Here is a 22,509-nt window from a genome sequence, read left to right as displayed (position 1 = left end):
ATGGGAACAATACACTGTAAATGTCTCTGATTTTACTTAAATGTAAGCACTGATTCATGGTAGCAGTTTTATGTATTTTGTATAATTTGGTTTGTCTCCATTTATAAATGTATAGAGACATTTAAGTACATATGTATAAAGAAAACTTGCTTGGTTGTTTCTTAAATTTATGCGTTTTGATTTTATTTGTTCATGTTTTTAAAAGAACAGTTCACCTCAATTTAAATAGTCATTTATTCACTCTGAAGTTGTTCCAGACCTGTATGAGTTTCTTTTTTCTGTTGAACGCTAAAGCAGATAACAAACAGGTGAAGTTAGTTTTTGATTTTCATGGTATTTTTTGTGCGATGGAAATCAATGCTATCGTCAACTTTTGTTAAAAACATTCTTCAAAATATCTTGTTTTATACAGGTTTGAAACAACATGAATAAATGTGAATTTTAATTCTAAAGTGAACTATCCCTTTAAGTCTTTAGTTTAATCTTGTTTTGATTAATCATTTAATCTCCATTGTCTTTTTTTCCATCTTAATTTTTTAGGTACTGCATTAAGGACCTCCTAAGCCATGCCTTCTTCCAAGAGGAGACTGGGGTTCGTGTAGAACTGGCTGAGGAAGATGATGGAGAGCTTGTGGCTATAAAGTTGTTGCTGCGCATTGAGGATGTAAAGAAACTTAAAGGCAAATACAAAGAGAATGAAGCCATTGAGTTTTCCTTTGACTTGGATAAAGACGTCCCAGATGATGTGGCGCAAGAAATGGTAATATTCCGTTTTCGGTTCTGTTGACCATCTAAAGATTTAAAATGGTCCGTATTTGAAATCTTAGAAGTGGTTTATTTGTTTTGTTGCCTTACATGTATTTATCATGATTTATATTTATTTTGCAGATTTTATGATGCTGTTATGACTAGGTAGTTGACGTTTACTTATGTTTATTTACCATAATAATTACCATTTTTTTCCCCTAGGTTGAATCAGGCTACATTTGTGAGGGTGACCACAAAACCATTGCAAAGGCCATAAAGGACAGAGTGTCCCTGATCTCCCGTAAGAGAGAGCAGAGAAAACTGGTGAGAGAAGAACAGGAAAAGAGGAAGATGGAGCAGGAGAATGACACTGCACAGCAAACTAACCCCACTGTCAAGTCTCCTGGTTCTGCACTGGCCTCAGCCATCATGGAGTCTGAAGAAATAGAAACAGACCAGCACCAGCAGCCTGGAGCCTCTGCTTCTGGTTAGTGTCACACAAATGACACTTTTGTTTTTTTTATTTCTTTTTTTTATTATAAATAATATTAAATGCAAGTGTCTATTATTGTTTTAGATTCTTTTGGAGAGAAAAAAAATAGTCTGAATATGGGATATTTTATTTAGTGGACAAGATATATTAATATTATTTAAATACATAAAATAATTTATCATTATAGATAAAGTGCTAAATTGTAAAATATTTTAAATGACTGGCTGTTTGATTAAATCTGCCTGACACAAGTTTTTGGTATGCAAAATATTATAATACTGAATGGCATTTTTCTGAGCGTCATCAGTAAATCTTAGTAGAAATGTTTGATGGTCATTTATTTTTTTGCTACCAATAAAATTACTAAATTTACTCAAATTAATTTAACCATAATTATACTAGTTTATGGAAAACGCTGTCACACACATAGATAGGAAAACGCTGTTAAATTTTTGTTTTTCTTCACAGCTGTAGGATTTGTGGACCCTCAAAGTTCAGTGACCGTCCTCGAGGCTCATCCTGTCCAGCCAAACGCATCTTTCAGCACCACACAGCCTGATCCGCAGCCACAGCACACAATTACACATCCACAAAGCATGGTGAGCCACTTCCTTTCTATTTTGTTTCCTATATAGATTTTTCAAATAGATAACAAATTATATTAGTCTGAAAAACAAATCACTGTATTATTGTCAAAAGTATTAATAGGTGCATCACAAATTGCATATTTGTGCACTATTCTATGCCATTTTGTTGTGTGTATATATAGCAAATTAACTTAACCAATACAAGTGTAAAATGTGAAACACTTCGTGCACTCAACAGTCACTAGAGTGATAAGATTGGATTATGTCCAATCAAATTTAACCGGTTGGCAACCATTAATCCATCAACTTGGAAATGATTTAAATAAAATGTTAGTATTTCATTTGAGATTAGTGTAAAGGTGTACATTGAGTCATTTAGCACATAACTAATATTTCAATGAGTATTGATTAAAGCATAGTTTTCATCTGTATGTTTGTTTTGTTGTATTTATTTGTGTTATTAGTTGTTATTTGTTTAATACTGAGCGTTGACTTGAATTCAATATTTTAATTCTAAACTCATTTCATTAATACAAAAATTGTAATCAATAAATGTACAATTTTTTAGGATGCTATATGGTAGTGTTGTCGTGATACCATTAATTCACGTTACGATACTATACTAGCTGAAGTATCACGATACCAAGTAGTATTGCGATACTGTAATTCATAACTCAAATCTATGAAATAAAGAAAATTGTCAGAAATACTATATTTTATGTTATAATAGGCCAACTTGAATTGAATTCATAATTCCCTTATTATTGAAAAAGTATTTGCACATCACTTCATCTAAAATACATTAGTTCTTTTTGTTTATTTTGTAGATAACTGACCTACAAAAAATACATTCAATTAAAGATACAAATTATACTGAACAAAATTCGTTGCAAAAAGAGCATTTTCCCAACAAACTTTGGCTATGTGATGTGGTCAAAAATAGTTTCAATGTTTCCTGTTGCTCTTTTGGGTTTAACATCTATTGTTGTTGTTTTATTTTTAAGAGATTGTTGTGGTCGTTGTAGCTACTAAATCATATTGACAGGAACAGAAATGAACTGATTCAGATGTGCGTTCGAACTAAAGCATTAGGCTACCATAAATGGTGAGAATTTTACAGTTTTGGAACCTTAAAGAGATCCACAAACTATTTAAGCAAAACGGTCTATTGTTGCACAGAGTTAGCATTTTGGTGACTTTTTCACATGCAACATTATCTATTGTATATAGAGCGTTAATGAGGATACTGCCGTTTACTAACTACAGTGGCACCGACAGTATTTTGCAGCCATAGTATCGCGATACTACCATAGTACAGGTAAACCGTGCAACTCTACAATATGGCATAATTTATTAGATGCATGGTTCAAAGCAACGAAAATGACAAAACTGTGTATTTTACACTTGTATTTATTATTTTTCAGTCGAGACGATGTTGGCAAGGCAAGTAAACACCTGGCTTGACTCGACCAAATGTAAAAATCCAGGCAACTGATTCTAATTTTATACTACAGGGCTGTTGAATGCTTCATTCTGATTGGCTGATGAATGTTCTAAGGCAGGGGTGTCCAAACTCTGTCCTGGAGGGCTGGTATCCTGCTGAGTTTAGCTCTAACTTGCTTCAACACACCTACCAGGAAATTCTAGTATACCTAGTAAGAGCTTGATTAGCTGGTTCAGGTAGGTTTGGTTAGGGTTGGAGCTAAACTGTCCAGGACACCGGCCCTCTAGGACTGAGTCTGGACAGCCTTGTTCTAAGGTGTACAATAATTTTCAGATAAGCAGGTCTTCCATATGACTACACAGAAGAATTTCAGTTAAATAAAAGCCTCTTTTTTTTTTTTTAACTAATGCTGTTTCAATATTTCTCTATGGTAACAAAAATTGTATTATGTGTCACTGTTTTTTTATGGTATCTAATTAAAGTTTGAAACTCTATTGTTTGACAACACTAATGCTAAAACATTCTTCTCAACAGTCGCAGCACCCAGTCCAGGCCCCTCTGCAGCAGCCGAGCAGTACTTTGACCCTGGGCCCCGTCCCCCAGACTGGAACTTCGGCCCCACCTCAGGTACACTTCCTATGATCCTTAACGCAACAAAAACAGTTTTTTCCACAAATCTGTTAAACATGAACCAAAGTTGCATAAACTCTTTCAATATATATCATAGGTGATGGGTCAAACAGCCTCTCTGCCCTCTACTGTCCAACCTATCGTCCCGCTGCAGTACCGTCAGCCACCTCATGACGGCATCACACTACCTCAATCTCTGCCCAGCGCTCAAGTCTTACAGGTACAGCATAAATTGTGCCCTCTGGTGGTTGGCTTTATGTCTCCAATTGGCCTGCATGTTGCTTGATGAATGTGTCCAACTTCTTGGCCGTTCATGCATTAATACTACTGTGTTGTTTTTTTACTTTTCAATTTTTTTCTTGCATGCTGGCTGCTCTTACATGCTTGTCAGATATGGGCATGTCAACTCAGCCCTCCTGTTTTCTCACCACCTCCAAATGCCGAACAGCTCTATTTTCTATATCAGGCCTGTCAGGTACTAGATGTGCCTAACACTGTGGTGTGTGAATTAGTGGTTTACCAGTGTGGGTTTGTAGTGCTGGTGGCTAATAATATGTTTTTTTTTGTGTATTTTAAAGAAATATAGATTAGTGATGTACTGTGAATATAGCTTTAGGAAATATGAAAACACTTGTTTCTCTAAATTGATGATTTATGGTTTTATAATTAAAGCCTAGTTTGTTTTATTCTGTATACTACTGCTGACATGTATTCCAAGTTTCAAATTAAAGATTTTTTTTTTGCATTAGATAAAAAGTGCAGTTTCTTACATGTTTATATTCCTTTTTAGGCAAGACAATACTAATGTTTCAACTTCAGAACAATAAACATGATTTACTATTTTGACAAACTCATTCTGAAAAACAAATGGTTTCAAAATAACAGTATTTTTGGTTAAAATTTACCATTACCATCTGCGCCAATAGCCTAGTGGTTAGTGCGTTAACATATAGCACACAGGTGCTTGTGGGGACCCAAGTTCGATTCCCGGCTTGAGGTCCTTTGCCGATCCATCCCCTCTCTCTGCTTCCCATACTTTCCTGTCTGTAAATCTCCGCTGTCCTATCAATAAAGGTGAGAACTATAAAAAATATTTATATAAAAATATAAAAAACTATTAAAATATTAATTTACCATTACCATTTCTGTGATATATATACAGTGAGGTCAATAAGTATTTGATCACCCTTTGATTTTTCAATATCTCCTACTTGGAAATCATGGAGGAGTCTAGAATTTTCACCATAGGTGCATTTCAAATTTCAGAGACGGAATCTAAAAATAAAAATCCAGAAATCACGTTGTATGATTTTTTTTTTTTTACAATTTATTTGTAAATTACTGTGTCAAATAAGTATTTGATCACTTGCTTTTCAGCCAGATTTCTTACCCTCAAAGACCTGTTATTTTGCTTTTTAATAGTCCAGCAACACTCTGCTCATGATTCTAATTTAGTAGCGCCTTTTTGAGTTCGTTAGCTGTCATAAAGACACCTGTGCACCCCAAAATCAGTTAAAAGTCTAAGTAGCAACATGGGCAAAACCAAAGAGCTATCAAAAGACACGAGACAAAATTGTAGACCTTCACAAAGCTGAAAAGGGCTACGGGGCAATTGCCAAGCAGCTTGGTGAAAAATAAACAACTGTTTTAGCAATTGTCAGAAAGTGGAAGAGGCTAATGATGACTGTCAATGTCCCTCGGACTGGGGCCCCACGGAAGATCTCTCCTTGTGGGGTATCAATGATGCTAAGAATGGTCAAGAATCAGCCCAGAACTACACGGGAGGAGCTGGTCAATGCAATGAAGAGAGCTGGGACCCCCGTTTCCAAGGCTACCATCAGTAATACATTAAGACGTCATGCATCGCAAGGAAGGTTCCCCTGCTTAAGTTAGCCCATGTCAAGGCCCGTCTGAAGTTTGCCAGGGACCATCTGGATGATCCCCCGGAGTCATGGAAGAAAGTCCTGTGGTCAGATGAGATCAAAGTAGAACTTTTTGGTCTTAACTCCATTCGCCATGTTTGGAGGAAGAAGAATGATGAATATCATCCCAATAATACCATACCTACAGTGTAGCATGGGGCTGGAAGCATCATGCTCTGGGGTGTTTTTCTGCACAGGGGACAGAACGACTGCACTGTATAAAGGAGATGATGAACGAGGCCATGTATTGTGAGATATTGGGCAAAAACCTTCTTAGATCAGTCAGAGCATTAAAGATGGGTCGTGGCTGGGTCTTCCAACATGACATGACCCAAAGCACACAGCCAGGAAAACCAAGAAGTGGCTCCGTAAGAAGCATATCAAGGTTCCGGAGTGGCCTAGCCAGTCTCCAGACCTAAATCCAATAGAAAATCTTTGGAGGGAGCTGAAACTTGGTGTTGCTCAGCGACGGCCCCGAAACCTGACAGATCTAGAGAAGATCTGCATGGAGGAGTGGGCCAAAATCCTTCCTGCAGTGTGTGCAAACCTGGTGAAGAACTACAGGAAGCGTTTGTAATTGCTAACAAAGGCTTCTGTACCAAATAATAAACACTTTTGACTTAAGTGATCAAATACTTATTTGACACAGTAAATTACAAATAAATTGTTAAAAAAAAATCATACAATGTGATTTCTGCATTTTTATTTTCAGATTTCATCTCTGAAAGTGGAAATGCACCTATGGTGAAAATTCTAGACTCCTCCATGATTTCTAAGTAGGAGATATTGAAAAATCACAGGCTGATCAAATACTTATTGACCTCACTGTGTGTGTGTGTGTGTGTATATATGTGTGTGTGTATATATATATATATATATATATATATATATATATATATATATATATATATATATATATATATATATATAATTTCACAATATGACTTAAGTCTAGTTAACTCTTTGGAAACAATTCATAATTTTTACATTGATTGGGACGAGCTAAACTAAAGCTTAAAACTTAAATTAAAGCACAGACGAAAACAACAGAACAAAGAAAACATAATGAAATAAACTGCTCTTTATGGTTTTTGGTGGACTCAAAATTAGGGTGTTTGGTGGACAGAAATTCAATTATCAAATCTAAAATAACACCGTATAGTCTTCATTTTAGAAACACTATTAATCTTTGTAAAATCATCAAACGTTACAATTTCTTTTTTATTTTAATTTGCTTTTAAATTGCAGGCCTTAAGGGGCCATGAAACCCCCCTCTTTCGGTTCAAGTCTATCTCAGAATTATTTCAAAATGCTCCGAGATGGGTGTGGATTGCTGCTAGCAGAGGGAGGAGTGGGCATGGCCGCAGAGTAGAGAAAAAATTGAGGAGCAAACAGCTGTTGTCAATTGGCTCACAAAATGAGATACAAACCATGAGGAGAGCCATGATTTTATAGTTTACAAAGTTAAAAGGCAAAGAAATAAACAGTAAGCAATTAAATGCCCTGCTACATTTGGTATTCGTAATTTCAAACACATAACCACAATTTGTTATATCATTATGAAGATAATCGTGTTTGTATAAACACTATAAATGAGGACTTCTCTCCTCCTGAATCCTCGGGTCTGAATGCAGACACAGTGGATAGCAGTGCAGCAGGTCCCTTTCCTTGTCTATTCCAACCATTAACCCTGCCGGTAATCTGGAGGATTTTAAACATAGGCGAACACGGCAGCACGGCTATAGGTGATGTGTCTGAATGTAAGAACTCAACTGATAAAAGTACGCCATTCTCCAATTTTCATACAGCTCTCCTGACAAAAATGCTTGCTGCAAACCAACAGCTTTGCTGTATCAGCCCTTACAGCATCGTAGGCAAAAACATGGAACAAACCCATACGACCTGTGCTGTGTACAGTCTCACCCAGTCATTGGGTCTCACAGATTGGCAGGTCTGCCTTGCCTTCGGAAAGGACATGCTCTCGTGAATAATTAAGAAACAGGGTCTTCTCATACAATAAGAAAACTCCACTATGAATAATAACAAGAAAGCGACGCGTCATCACTCCGCTAGCAGATTCGTGCTGTGTCACCTTTTTTGATCCCGCCCCCAAAATTATTTTAATAGATGACATAAGCTGACAAAAAGATCTAAATTATCCAGTTTTCCCCACAATTAAAGCTGACAGCTGCTAACCTTTGCTTTACTGATGCTCAACACACACAAATCTGTTAAAATCTCAAAAAAGTACTCCGGAGTGTCTTGAACCTTTAAAAAACTCATCCAAGTAAGAAAACGAGAACACTATTAGATTATGGTTACAATTCACAATGACTCAACTCTGATTTCTGGTTAATTATAATCCCAATATGACATTACAGATCCTGCGATGTGACTATTGCAGATGCATACATTGCATTATCGATGCTAAATTGCTAAAACGATATATTGTGCAGCCCTAGAACTTTATATAATAAAACACGATAATGCTGATGTTTATTACACATTATTTACTCAATCCCAAATCCAATAAATTCTGAGAAACTGAGAATTCGTAACTGGTCTCTTAATGTTTTCCATAGCTATTTATATTATATATTACATGTTGTTATGGTTTTAAATTAGTTTTCACTGACAATGAATATTATAGTAAGTAATGTTGTAGTAAAGTTAGTTTTCAGTGAATATTTAGTAAAAAATATATATTAGTGTCTTGTTCTAAAGTTATAGGTTGGTATTATTTCTTATCTTGTTTTAAAATATATTTTACGCTCATCAAGTAAGTATTTATTTGATTAAGCAGTAGAAAAAATATATTGTAAATATCAAAATTGACATTCTGTTTTCCATTTAAATAAATTAAATTCCTCACATTTAGCTAAGCTCAATTTTATAAGCCATAACTTAAGTCTTAATTTTCACATTATCCTTCAGAAATCATTTAAATGAATAAGAAACATGTCTTCATGCCAATGCCTTAAACAGTTTTGTTTTCAGGATTCTTTAGTATAAAATTATCTTTAACTTAATGCAATTTTTTTCAGAAAAATATGAAATATGTTTTTTTTTTTTTTTTTTTTTACAATTCAGAGAAACGTGTTAAATCTGTAAGGCACATACTTAATTACTTCAATATCCCATAAAGAAGCAGTTTGCCCTAAATAAAAGTAATAATTTCTTAAAAACTGACACCAAACTGTGTCTTTTACAGTCAACAAATGTGTAAATATGTAGATATAACAATGACTTTTCCCTCACCCTCTGCTTTAGATATCGTCATCTATCTTACTGCTGTCACCAATGCTAGTTTAGCTTCTTGTTACCCAAGACTCCCCCCAAGCCTTATTAATGTACCTGGCTTCAGATTCACCACAAGCCATTAATGTACATCTACAATTTTTTTTTTTTTGAACGAAGATCTTCTCACTATGATCGTTTGTGTTAAATTGTGATTTAAAAACTTAATTTGACAATGTAATCTCTTTACAGGCACCACTAAGTGTGTCCCAACCACAACCAGTAGAGCAGACACAACCTCAAACATCTCTGGTTCCTGCCTCTACAGAAAGGTAAACATGTTTTTGAAATGTTAGGGTATTCGCGGGGTCTTAAATCTCAAAAGCTACATTTTAGGCCTTAAAAAGTCTTAAATCTACTGAAATGTTGTGTTGTAGGTCTTATATATATATATATATTTTTTTTTTTCCTTTGTTCATGTATTGCTATCCAATCTGGCCCTTAACACGCACACAATCACCAACAATCCATCTCAATAAAACTTTTAACTTTTTATTTAGAAATAGCATTTAATTACTTTTCTTACAATAGCATTTGCTTAAGTTCTCTTTTTATTTACTGCTGAGGATATTAGGATACTGACCTGACCTATATTTTTTATTATCAAATTATTATTATTATTATTGTAGACTGAAGTAATTGACAGCTGCATTGTGTTCTATTCTTGGTAAGGGTTATAGGATTTGTGAATGTATATATTATATAGTACAATATATAGTACATATTAATAATAATATTTTCTAACTGGTATATTTAAAAAAAATCCTTAGCATTTAGCCCTGTATAAGTCAAAAATTTCATTCATAATGGTCTTAAAAATGTCTTTATATAATTTAACTTGTTGAAACCGGTAGAAACTCTGAATCCACATGAACTAATGTTGTTTTGGTGCCCTCAGTGGACACTCTGATCCAGCATCTGGTCTAAGCGATGGGAATGAGGGGAGACACGAGGGTCGCTCTATGAAACGACCCCAACGCCGTTCTGTACGCAGCCGCTCACGTCATGAAAAAACAGCTAAGGTCAAGCTCAATGTGCTGAATGTAAGTTATTCTCAAATCTGATTGGTCTTTAACATTGGCATTTAATTGTACTATCGCTATTTAACTGTATTATTGTATTGTAACTGATTACAAGCGCAACAAATAAGTACATGTGATAATATAATCCTGTTCTGTTTTTGTAGATTTCTAATATTGGGGACAGAGTCGCTGAATGTCAGCTGGAAACCCACAACAGAAAGATGGTCACATTCAAGTTTGATCTGGATGGGGATAATCCTGTAGAAATAGCTGAAATTATGGTAAAACTTTTTTGCATACATTTTTTTCAGCATTGTGGATTGGGCTGGGAACCTAATCAATCAAACAGTTGTTGATGATTATGTGCATTTACTTACCCCATGTTGTATATTATTTTTAGAAGGTTTTTGTTTGTTTGTTTATGTGTGTATAGCATTTTATTTGGTCATATATTGGTTCCCAATGTCCAGGATGCTCAACGTTAAATGTTTAACATGTTTTTTTAGGTAGTATTTACAGATTTTGACACATTCTGTTTTGTTCCATATGCTTTTCAACTTTTTTGAGGACAAAAACGTTTACATTCGTTTAGCATATTACACATTTCAAATATAAAATGATCGTTGGTATGTCTCCATTTCCTTCCACTGTAGAGATATTAAGCAAAGAGCCTAAATTAAAAAATTAAACTATAATCATAGCTCTCAACTGTCTTTGGGGAAAATTATTTGTTGTGTAACAATTTTTTTCCTATATATATATATATATATATATATATATATATATATATATATATATATCTCGTAAACAAATAGGAAAAAAATTATTACACAACAAATAATTTTCCCCAAAGACAGTTGAGAGCTATGATTATATATGATCTGTATACCTAAATATTTAAACCACAGTGACCATTTTAATAGTAGCTTGTCTGAAGAAATATTTGTTTTTCCACCCTTATTAAATGGGCAAAATTAATTTCTAAAGTTATACTTTTATTTTTGTATCAGGTCAAAAGTGATTTTATTTTGGAGAGTGAACGGGAGTCCTTCATAGAACAGGTTCAACTGGTCATTCAGAATGCAGATCAGAAAGGAAAAGCTCCCCAAAATAGCCAAACTCAGGTATGGGCTATAATTTTCAAATCAAAAGTACAAATGTGATTTTAATTTGAGGACTTAAAATTAAAAATGTCCCCCATAATATCTCAGGTGATCAATAATTCGAGCCAGCAAGTACCTGAAATTTTAACATCCAGTGTGCCTGGTAAGTGTACACTTCACAGTGATGTCTTTACATTTAATTCACTCCCATCATTTATATTAACACCTTCTACTTTTAACAGGTGTGCCACCTAGCTTAGCAGCACAGGTTGTACATTCAGCAGGCAGGCGCTTTATAGTCAGCCCTGTGCCTGAAGCACGACTTCGGGAGCCGTTGTTTGGGACTTCTTCAGCAAACACATCATTTGAAGATACGGCACCAGGTCTGATTTACACATCCTCAGAAAAGCAATATTTAAATACAGATTTCAAACATCAAGACTGATTTTATCTGTGCATTCGCTCCTCCAGCACCTGATCCAGCGTCAGTCAGCAGTGCTCCACAGGACCAAGCCAACTTCACCCCTGGTTCAAACCAAATTTCTCTAGTACCACCGACACCTGGAGGTCTTGCCCCAGAGAGCTCCATTCCACCTACTTCTCAATCACCATACCAGAATCCTGTCCCATCATCCATTGCAACTCTGACTGTGACCACTACTCAAGTAACCACTCCAACACCAACTACCACTCAGCAAACCGTAACAGGGAGGACGTCACCTTCACCAGCCCCAACAGAACCACCAGCATCACGTCGACTGTCACTTCCCACCCCATCCCAGACACCTCAAATCGCTGCGGGAGAGAGCAATGGCTTGGATCAAGCACAAGCCTCAAACCAGCAAGTAACTCAACCGAGTGCAACCGGAGATGGTGAGAGCGACGTACAAGGGAAACCGCCTGGAATTGAAGACATTCATGCTCTAGACCAGAAGCTGCGCTCCCTTTTCAAAGACTCATCCCAGAGCTCCTGCAGCCAACCTGACGGGTCTGGAGAGACTTCCACAACCTCTCCACCCAACACCATCAGCACTAACACTCCTGGCTTTGTCTCTGGTGTGACGCCTTCTAGTTTGTCGCTCAATTCCAGTGGGAACTTTGCACCTGGTGCTTTCACCTCCATTGGGACCCCTACAAGCTACGCCCAGACTCCATCCACAGACCCATCCCCTCCAAGGCCACAGGTGGGGGGGAAAGCTGCTTATTTTGCATGTATACTAGGGTTGCGGCAAAATTGAAAATTCTGGATACACTTGGCCAAAAACTGAAATAGCTTTGTAATATTATTCATTACTTTATGAAATAATTAAAGGTAATTTTGGAAGACATTTAACTCTAACTTAAATATATATCTGCCCAATATAAACAAACATCCACGAGCGACCAAATTGTGGAAAATCATTTCTCGTTTACCCGTTTCATACTGCTCGTTCTGTGCACGAGAATTGTCAACACTTCCACAGAAAGTCTCACGTGCTCTGCAGACCCACAGAGATGTGCTTTTTTGCACCCAGCCGGGGTTTCTAAATCTACTAAAATGTCCGGGATTAGGGTTTGCTTTAGTTTTTTATGCTGTCGTTAGTTTTATGTGCACAGCTGCCAGAGAGACAATTAATAATTCATTTTTTAATCTAAATGACTCCCATCTAATCACATCTGAATTGGCTGCAGAATATGTGTACACCATTAGTAATGGGTAATTAACTCATTTGTCTTATTTACATAATCTACACATTTTATTCTTAGAATTTTTATAAAGAGATATTGTCTGTTTTTATTTCTTTTTTTCTGTCATTTATTTCTCATTTGCTGTATATTTTATTTGATGACGTCAAAATATTACATATTTTATACATCTAAAATGCTTTGGCAATACTGTACAAAGTGTTATGCCAATAAAGCAACCTGAACCCGAGTGAGACATAGAGAGAAGCAGATTTGACCTGTCAGTGGGTGCACATGGCTCCTGAATAGCATAAAAGAAATGGTGAATTTTTTATTTATTTCAACAGTCTTTTAAAAAAAACTTTAACCCATTGAAAAATAAGCTTAAAACAGATAATAATAATAAAAAGTGTAAAAAATCAAATTATGCTTTGTTTGTCGCATATAGTTAACTATTTATGTGCTGTGCTTTGGGTAAAAGGTGTTTCAATTCGGCTACTACCACCTCAAATATATTTCAAACCTGTGGGAAGCACTGCTATTCTTATGTTAAAAATGTTGTCTGTCATATTGGCTGTCACCTTAATACAAAGTAGTCATTTATTTTTTTCTCTTTAAAGATTTCTGTGGGTGTAATTCAACCAGATGGACACAACAGTATTGAGGAGAAAGAGACACAACTTGATAAAGCTTTCCAACTTGGCCGATTTCAGGTAGCTTTATAGACTTCTCAGAGTACACTTGGGCTCTGGTTACCTGAAAATGAATTTCATGCACATTCTCTCAATTCAGGTGTCTGTGGCCAGTGATCAAGACCCAGTAACTGCTCCAGAACCAGCTGTGGTGGTTTCATCTTCCTCTGCCACCCCATCTTCAACATCCTCGTCCTCGTCTTCCTCATCACCATCATCTCTCTCTAGCCCCGAAAACACCATTCATAAATCTCAGACTCCTCCACCCAGGGTCAGCCCTGAACCCGTACCACCAACCACTACAGTTGGCCGCTTTCAGGTGACCTCCAGCACTGACATCAAACTTGGTCGCTTCTCAGTGACACCAGCAGAACGACAGACTTCCTCAGTTGAGGGACCAGACGCCGCTAAAGAGCCTAAATTGACCCCGTCCAGTGTGTCCATTACCAATCACTATCTCAGTAGCGATAACGACTCCGAACCAGAAGATGAGGGCTTAAGACGAGAGATGAACAGGCTCAAGGAGAGGTACATGTCATCTTTTTTTAACAACATCTGTCATTGGCGTGGATGCTAATATAGTTATCATTAGAGTTGGTCATGTGGTCACTTTAAAGGTACATGAAACCCCCCTGTTTCAGCAGGGTGTTTTCACACCTCTAGTTTGGAAAAAGTCAGAAAAGTGGCAGTGTCTGAGGAGGGAAAGAGGGAAGGTGCATAAAAATTTGAATGAAAATGGGAGTTTCGGTTTGGGCACACACTGATTTTCACAGAGGCAAAACAAACACACAGACGCAGGGCAGAAAGACAGTGACCATGTTTACATGGATATCGGTAATCGAATTATTTGCCAAATTATTAAATTGTGGACTTTAACTGCAGTTTGGCACTTTCATTCAGGAACATTTTATTCATTCAAGATATTTGATTCGAGGAACTGCTGGAAGCGTGTATTCTTAATGCAATGTTTGAAACCGCCAATCTGTAGAGACAGTACATTCAACACCAACTGGAGCCGTGTCTTTTTTTAAAAGGAGACGAGCGGCAAATCAGGATTTCACCATTTCCAGATGAGAAAAGCTCTCGGGTAAAAAAAAATGTTCCTTAGACACGTATTTTTGTCGCGTGCACTGTAATCCACACGTGATTCCAGCTGCACTCTCATAGCGGGAAATGAAAACAAAACCTTCGTTGCCGCAACTTATAAAAGCAACACTGACAATCTGTATCTCCAAACAATTCTTGTTCTTCCACTTGTTTTGGCAACACAATGTGGTTTCTCTCTGCCGTCTGAACACTGTGGTAAAAATAGATCTTCGAAGCTATCATGCATATTAATAAAGTTGCACCGCATACACAATAGAGCGTGCTGATTGGTTTGAACCAAGTCTTTCTCATGAATTAATGCTGCACGCTCAGAGACGTCACGATGCACTCGCAGGTACAGACATCCAGTCTACAAGCAAGTATCTAATTGGCGTGACGCAGCTTCAAAAATTCGTTTCAAAGCGGAAGAACAAATTTGTTTGAAGTAACGCAAAAACAACCAATTTTCACTTTTTTGTGAAATAATAGTGCTTTTTTGTGTCCTAATAGTGTTTTTAGCAGCATGGGACACATGCATGACTGTCAACAGCTCAAAAAATGTGTTTTGGTGTTTCGTGACCCTTTAAATACTTTTTGCAGGCATATGGTTGAGATCATGGCATTGCAGAATAAACAGAAAAAGGAAATCGAGGAGCTCTTCACTCGTCTGGGCAAAACACCATCTGTGGTGGTGCCACCCACTGTGGCCATGACGCCTGGTAGACGGAGACCTGCTAAGGGCAAGGGGAACAGGCCAAGAAGTGGTAGTGGAACTCAGGCTGCATCTTTTCAACAAGGTATCAGAGCTTAGTGGTTTAAGTTGGGCCACACCAAGCTGACGGTCAGCCATCAGTCAATGTCTGACCATCAGCAAGCATCTTATCAGCACATCAGGCTAGGTTATCAGGATCCTGTGTGCGTGCGTGTGTGTGTGTGGTACTAGTTTTTGAGTTTCTTTTTTGTAACGATAGTTCTGACTACTGCACCTACAGATATATCCTCTCACACTAGGGATGCTCATTTTGGTTAATTTTGTCAACCAACACTTGCTGCTCGTTAACCGAATAATAACCGTTAACTGGTCAGAATAATATTAAAATATTATTTAATTTTAAAAAATAAATTAATATGTCTATTTTGTGTCTGACACATTATATATTGCATTTTAAAATACTGATTTATTTTAACATCATGCAAACAGCAGCTTACAGAACATATTAACAACAAAACATCAAGTATCTGCAGTGTTTTCAACAGCGTAGAAAAAGAATAAAGTAAATAATAGCTGGCAGCTAGCTCTCTGCAACTCTCACATGGTCGCCCACTGAAGCTAAGCAGGGCTTCGCCTGGTGAGTACCTGGATGGGAGACCACATGGGAAAGCTAGATGGTGCCGGAAGTGGTGTTAGTGCGGCCAGCAGAGGGTGCTCAGCCTGCGGTCTGTGTGGGTCCTAAGGCCCCAGTATAGTAAAATGGAATCTATACTGCTCAGTGAGCAGCATCATTCAGATGAGACGTTAAACCGAGGTTCTAACTCTCTGTGGTCGTTAACAATCCTAGGATGTCCTTCGAAAAGAATAGGGGTTTAATCCTGGCCAAATTTCCCCACTGGCCTTTGTCCATAGTGGCCTCCTAACCATCACCATATCATAATTGGCTTCATCACTCCTCATTGGCTTCATCGTCTCCTTTCTACCAATCAGCTGGTGTGTGGTGTGTGATCTGGCGCAAGATGGCTGCCGTCGCATCATACAGATAGATGCTGCACACCGGTGGATGAGATTTCCTCCAATGTGTAAAGAAAATATTCATTTAATTAATGCTTCGCTGTAATTCTTATATCATAAACCTCTGTAAAAATTTTAAATAGAAGTCATTAGTTTAAAGATTATGTCTTGAGCACAGAATTTCACCTTAAAGCTTGTGTACTTTCATTTTGTCCATCTGACTCGCGGTTTAATGCGCGCGCTGCGCATGATGAACGACAATGACAGGGCACAAATGTTGACTTTTTGTAAAGTTTAGGCTACTATAGCATATAACAATTTTGTTGGTTGTACACTAAATCATCAAAACTCCAGCCTATTTGTTGTGTTTGAGTGGTGCCGGAGTGCTCTCTGATGGAGAGAAAACCCAGACGCTCTGACTTGTGACCGGCTTGATTCCAAAGCAGTGGACATTTCAGAGAGTTTTTTGTTGCAGCTCCTCTCTCCTGTGAGTTAACAAATGTGTTGCACTTTTATGCAACCAAACTAAAAAAAAATTATTTAACTGATACCATTAATCGGTTAAAAATGCACCCTTTCAGTTAATGGTTAATCGCTTATTTTGAGCATTCCTATCTCACACAGGCAAAAAACTTTGTTATCATAAATGAAACTGATCTAATCTAATGTTTTTAATGTACCTTTTTTTACTTGGCGATTTATTGTATAATCTATATTGTTATTATGTTATATCTTTTTATCTATATTGATTATTAGTCCCATGCTACATTAATCAGGGTTGTAAATGTGTCACACTGGTCATGTGTACCTCTAAACACAACAATGGTGGCTAAGAGAGAACAGTTTCGTAAACATCTGGCAAACACCCTTCTATAGCCTATCGTATCATAAATGAAAAGCAGCACAGTGGCGTGCCACATCTTTATATTGTTTTTTTTATTTGCCCCAAAGGTGTTTAGAAGTCAAAACTAAATGGGCCAAAAAGTTCGTTTTGGTGAGCTGTTTCAAACAGACCTCTTTGGACAGATTTAGTTTGAAATTACATAATTTCTTCAACTTGATGTTAACTCTACAGGGCATTAAAGCATTTCTAGTTCAAAGTTAGCAGGAATGTATTTGTTGTTGAAGTGCAGCTTTTTAGCCCAGATACCACTGATGCATAGTTGCACAGATTTAGCTTCCATTAAAACACATTTGGCTGCTAGTTCTTTGACGTCAGCTTGGTGTGTCCTGGATTTACATCCAACTGTAACATCTTGCTTGTCCCTTATGACTATACAGTTGTTTGGTTTCATGTAGGGAACAAACAAGCTGTGCAGAGTGGTTCACTCAGTCAGTCAACCAGTGAGAAGACTTCACCTTCAGAAACAGCACCTAGCTCAAACACTGATGTGCAAGGTATGAATGTCACCATTGTAGATCGTCTCAGAATTTAAGTTCTTTTGAATTTGCTAATATGGATTGTAACTTTGTAGGTAGTACAAGTCCAGTGAGAAAAGAAAACGGACAGAGCCATGACCAGGACCAAACACCGGCAACTAATCTGCCACGCAAGGGCACATTCACAGATGACCTTCATCAGCTGGTTGATAACTGGGCCAGAGATGCCATGAACATGATGCCACAGGTCAAGAAAGGATCCAAAAAGAATGCCCAGGCCCATGATGTACGTAACTTTAACCTACACTGAACAATTTAGTTTTGATAAAGATTATCACAGGCCCTGTTTCCACCTGGAATTAGCATGCACCTCTCTTGACCACTGGTGTTCAGATTTCATTGAGACTCTTTTACTCTTGTTTCCTGACATAGTACTCATGTGTCACGCTGAGCGTTCTCATGCAAGTGCTGTGCTAATGAATGAATAACCCCTTGTTATGTGGCAGAGTAGGTGGTCACTTCAGGCTGTTCATCTAATGTGTTCTCGAATTTCTCTCGAAACCCCGTTTCTACCAGTATTTAGTAATATGCACTAGTGATTGACTAAAATGCATCTCATACCTGGGACCTAAACTTAAACTTAGCCGTTATTATCAAGGCTGCAACCGACTAGCAGTAACCCAAGTGGTAATAAACTGTTTAATAATAGTCTAACCAAGTTTTGCAAGCAGTCCAAGTGTGAAATGGGCCCTCAGACAATAGTTACAAGACAAATTTACAAGTTGTAGATACCTTTCATAATGATAAAAATTGCATGCTTTCTTGTACATCTTGCTACACTGTACAATATATTGGTTTTAAAAATAACAATTTTAAATAATGTTTTATTTTTTAGCCATTTATACACAACAAGGGTTTTAGAGACCTGAAAATCAACTTATGTACAATATGGGATGCAACACCAAAAATAAAAAATTCAGTCCAGGGCTCGAAATTAACCTTTTTGCTTGATAGCACCGGTGGTCCTAACTTCACAAATGTAGGCGCACCCACTAATGAATGGCTGAATGATAGTGAATGGCTTTAGTCATTTTCATAGTGGACTTTAACCCACTGGAAGTCTTTTATCCACTCTTCAAAAAATGTAAATGGTGGATTAACTTTCACCACTTGATCACTAATAAAATCTGCCATTATTTGTAACTTTAGGTGGTTTCTAAAACAAAATCTGTCAGTGTTGTTTTCATTCTCTCGTATCCAGACCTTTACATTTTCGCGGCTTTAGCTCCCTGTCATCTGAGTGATTGACAGCTGATATTAACTAATCCATTCGCGTTCTGTTTTTGAGTAGTGGGCTAATAAGAAGAGCTTTAAGGCGGGGCGGGCATTGTGGGATTTGTTTACCACAGCAAGTTGACATGTCAACTGTTTTAACCCATTTTTGAGCGCTGCGCTTGGCGTTTTTAGGTGCAAAGATGCCTTCTGTATGTATTTCTCCTAAATATGCGCATGCGGGGAACATTTTGCAGTGAGAACTGATTGCACGGCAACAGTTTTAAGCACTCGCACAAATGCTCCCAAATATATATATAGAGATCACAGATAAAATTTTGGACGCATGTGCAACCAAAACGGTCACAATTTTGAGCCCTAAAGTCATTTACCAATTACTTACACATTTTTCATTTTTCACATTACATTTGAAGTCAGAATTATTACTCTAATTTTTTCCCCAATTTCTGATTAAGGTAGAGCAGATTTTTTTCAAAACATTTCTAAACATAATAGTTTTATTAACTCATTTCTAATAGCTGATTTATTTTATCGTTGCCATGATGACAGAAAATGATATTTTTCAAGACACTTCTATACAGCTTAAAGTGACATTTAAAGGCTTAATTAGGTTAATCAGGTTAACTAGGCAGGTTAGGGTAATTAGGCAAGTTATTGTATATCAATGATTTGTTCTGTAGATTATTGAAATAAAATATAGCTTTAAATGGGCAAATAATTTTGATCTTAAAATGTTTTTTTAAAAATTGAAAACTGCTTTTATTCTAGCCGAAATAAAACAACAACTTTCTCCAGAAGAAAAAATATTATCAGACATACTGAAAAATTTCCTGAATCTGTTAAACATCATTTGGGAAATATTTAAAAAAGAAAAAAAAAATTAAAGGGGGGCTAATAATTCTGACTTCACCTCATCATTCTGCTGGTGTTTCAAACTCTACACCAGGGGTTCTCAAACTCTGTCCTGGAGGCTGGTGTCCTGCAAAGTTTAGTTCCAGCCCCAATTGGACACACCTGGGCTAGCTAATCAAGCCTTTTACTAGGCTTTCTTTGCAGGTGTTTTGAGGCAAGTTGGAGCTTAAAGCTACAGTCACACCGGGCTTTGTGTGCGCGAAATTCTGTCGTGCGGCGCTGCGAAAAGGGGCGGGATTAAGCAAGATGATTAGACATTAGAAAAAGCGAGCGATTGCTCCATGTTTTAAATTTCTGTCCAGAGAGGTCGTGTTTTGATCCTCGATTGGTCTCACACAGTCAAGTGATGCGATTTTGCAGGTCGAGTTCACCAAGCTTGAACTTTGCACCGCAGCAACATGTGAAACTTGACGCATGACCTTGCGTTTCCGGTCTGACGCATTCGCGTGCGTATGAATGGAAGTCTATGGGAGGAAAAGCCCAGTGTGACTGCAGCTTAAATCTGCAAGACACGGCCCTCCAGGACAGAGTTTAAGAACCCCTTCGCTACACAGTACTTCTTTCGAGAACAACTGAAAAAATATGCTCAAGAAAAAAAATTTTTCGGTGGACAAGCACCCCAATAGTTGGCCTGCAAATTTAATTTCACCCTAATTGGAACACTGTGTCAACAAATCAGGCATAAAATTCAAACTACCACTAAACAAAGCCTTCAATCTTCCTCCTCAGATGCCACGTAAATACTCTGCACCAGGTCAGCTTTGTTCCACTGGTAGCCACATCCCAGTGACCATCAACCCCACAACTGGACGGAAGGGTTCAATAGGTGTGACCAATCAACAATTTGGCTACACCTGTCCCAACTATAACATGCCTCCATGGAATCAGGTGGGAACTATATCCTCCACCGCTCCACCTGCAGGACTACAGCAGGGTTTCCTCATCCCATCAGGAGCCCACCAAACCGGAAACAACTGCGGATCAAGCAATCTGCGCACCACTCAGGCAAGCTGAGACAGCTGGCGAAGGGTAAAGCTGTGCCTCATGAGGTTGAGATTATCGGGCCTAGTCCTCAAAGTGGACACACTTTATCTGACAGTTTACAAAAAAAGACTTTCAGGTCCATGAAATGTGACTCGGGTTATTTGAATCTGACCTAACCTGCTATTTAAAAGACTGAATGTGTACATTTGATAGAGGCTCTAATGGGTTAAACTGGTGTGTCTTCAAGATCCGATATATAGCCTTATAGTACGGATACTGTCCTTATTGTAATAAAGTCAGGCAGTGTAACTGGTGAAATACAGTGATGGTTTTGCAGTTTACCTACAGAAGTTTGCAGACGTATAGAGAGATGGATGGGGAGAAGACTGTGCCACCGACACAAGTTCAAGTCTAGATTTCTGGAAGAATGATGAAGAAGGTAGGAATGTTGCATTTTAGGGAAGTGTTGGAGAGTTTGAGTTTGGCATGAAAGGAAAAGGATGTGCAATTGGAGGAAGGTAAAGCGGGGTTTTATAGCTCTTTGTACTTGCACGTATTTCATAGCATTGTTCATTCGTGACTTTTGATTTTTATCATTTATGATGAACTTACAATAATACAGTATATCTTATATAGACAGTCACCAGTATTCCCTGTCTACACTTGGATATGGGTGGTCATCCTGTATGCATATTTCTTCATCCTATCACTTTAAATGAAGGTAGCCTTAAACCACAGGATTGTTATGTCTTCCCATACATATTCCAAGCAAATGTACTGCAGTTGATGAAATGGGCAGGAAATATAAGATGGTGCATTTGACTGTAGCGACAGTATTAAACTACAGCACTGCATGATTTCAGGTTTTTTTTTTTTTTTTAAATACATCACTCCCCCCATTTTTTTTTTCCTCCAAATCGTTTTTTATTCCACAATTTGAGTGCCAATCGTTTGCTGAAGTGATGTCTAATCACCTCAGAAATGATCCGCTTGACTTCTCTAGAGAAGGTAAATGTTACTGCAATGCAGAATACGCGCCGTTTAAAGGTTTAACAGACCGGGGAGGGTTATTTGTTACTTTTGATACTTGATTTGTAATTGACCCAGAACCACATTTAGACACAGTGAAACTGTTGAAGTACCACTAATCACAGTCACAAGCTACTGTCACAACTGAAATTCAGAAAACGGCATGTTTTCACGTTCCACTTCTCACACTTGTAACCATAGAAGACAGCATTAAATTTGTGGGGTCAAAAAAAAGCTGCTGCAGATGTTTTCTGTCAATAATTTTCATCCAGGGTCCTTTTGGTGACTATCTATGGTTTTGTTTATCTGTCTTGTAAAAAAGTATATGTATATATATATATATATTCAAATCTTAATAAAACCTTTTGGACATTTTCTCCTCCCCCTAGATTTAGCTTTTTTTCTATTAAGGGGTTTTCCAAAGCATTGTCACACACACACACAACTTGACATTTTTGTAATTCTTCATATCAGGTACCAATAAAAAAAAAAAAAAA

At 37.4% G+C, this 22,509-nt stretch overlaps 1 protein-coding gene across 1 annotated transcript in view; it reads left to right on the top strand.

Annotated features, from left to right (window-relative positions):
* Positions 1–22,387, top strand: part of wnk1a (WNK lysine deficient protein kinase 1a) — a 41,836-nt gene extending 19,449 nt beyond the window's left edge. Inside the window, exons 7-24 of the mRNA XM_056451431.1 lie at positions 541–760; positions 970–1,234; positions 1,709–1,839; positions 3,806–3,898; positions 3,999–4,121; positions 9,313–9,392; positions 10,019–10,163; positions 10,307–10,423; positions 11,153–11,266; positions 11,354–11,408; positions 11,488–11,628; positions 11,717–12,429; positions 13,531–13,623; positions 13,703–14,130; positions 15,289–15,485; positions 17,714–17,812; positions 17,890–18,080; positions 20,729–22,387. Coding sequence (XP_056307406.1) covers positions 541–760; positions 970–1,234; positions 1,709–1,839; positions 3,806–3,898; positions 3,999–4,121; positions 9,313–9,392; positions 10,019–10,163; positions 10,307–10,423; positions 11,153–11,266; positions 11,354–11,408; positions 11,488–11,628; positions 11,717–12,429; positions 13,531–13,623; positions 13,703–14,130; positions 15,289–15,485; positions 17,714–17,812; positions 17,890–18,080; positions 20,729–21,013 — 3,490 coding nt within the window. The 3' untranslated portion in view covers positions 21,014–22,387. The remainder of the gene's footprint in view (positions 1–540; positions 761–969; positions 1,235–1,708; positions 1,840–3,805; positions 3,899–3,998; positions 4,122–9,312; positions 9,393–10,018; positions 10,164–10,306; positions 10,424–11,152; positions 11,267–11,353; positions 11,409–11,487; positions 11,629–11,716; positions 12,430–13,530; positions 13,624–13,702; positions 14,131–15,288; positions 15,486–17,713; positions 17,813–17,889; positions 18,081–20,728) is intronic.
* The last annotated feature ends 122 nt before the right edge of the window (positions 22,388–22,509 follow it).

Source organism: Danio aesculapii, chromosome 25, assembly GCF_903798145.1.
Source record: "Danio aesculapii chromosome 25, fDanAes4.1, whole genome shotgun sequence".
Classification (NCBI taxonomy): Eukaryota; Metazoa; Chordata; class Actinopteri; order Cypriniformes; family Danionidae; genus Danio; species Danio aesculapii.
This window is presented reverse-complemented; position numbering and strand designations above follow the sequence as displayed.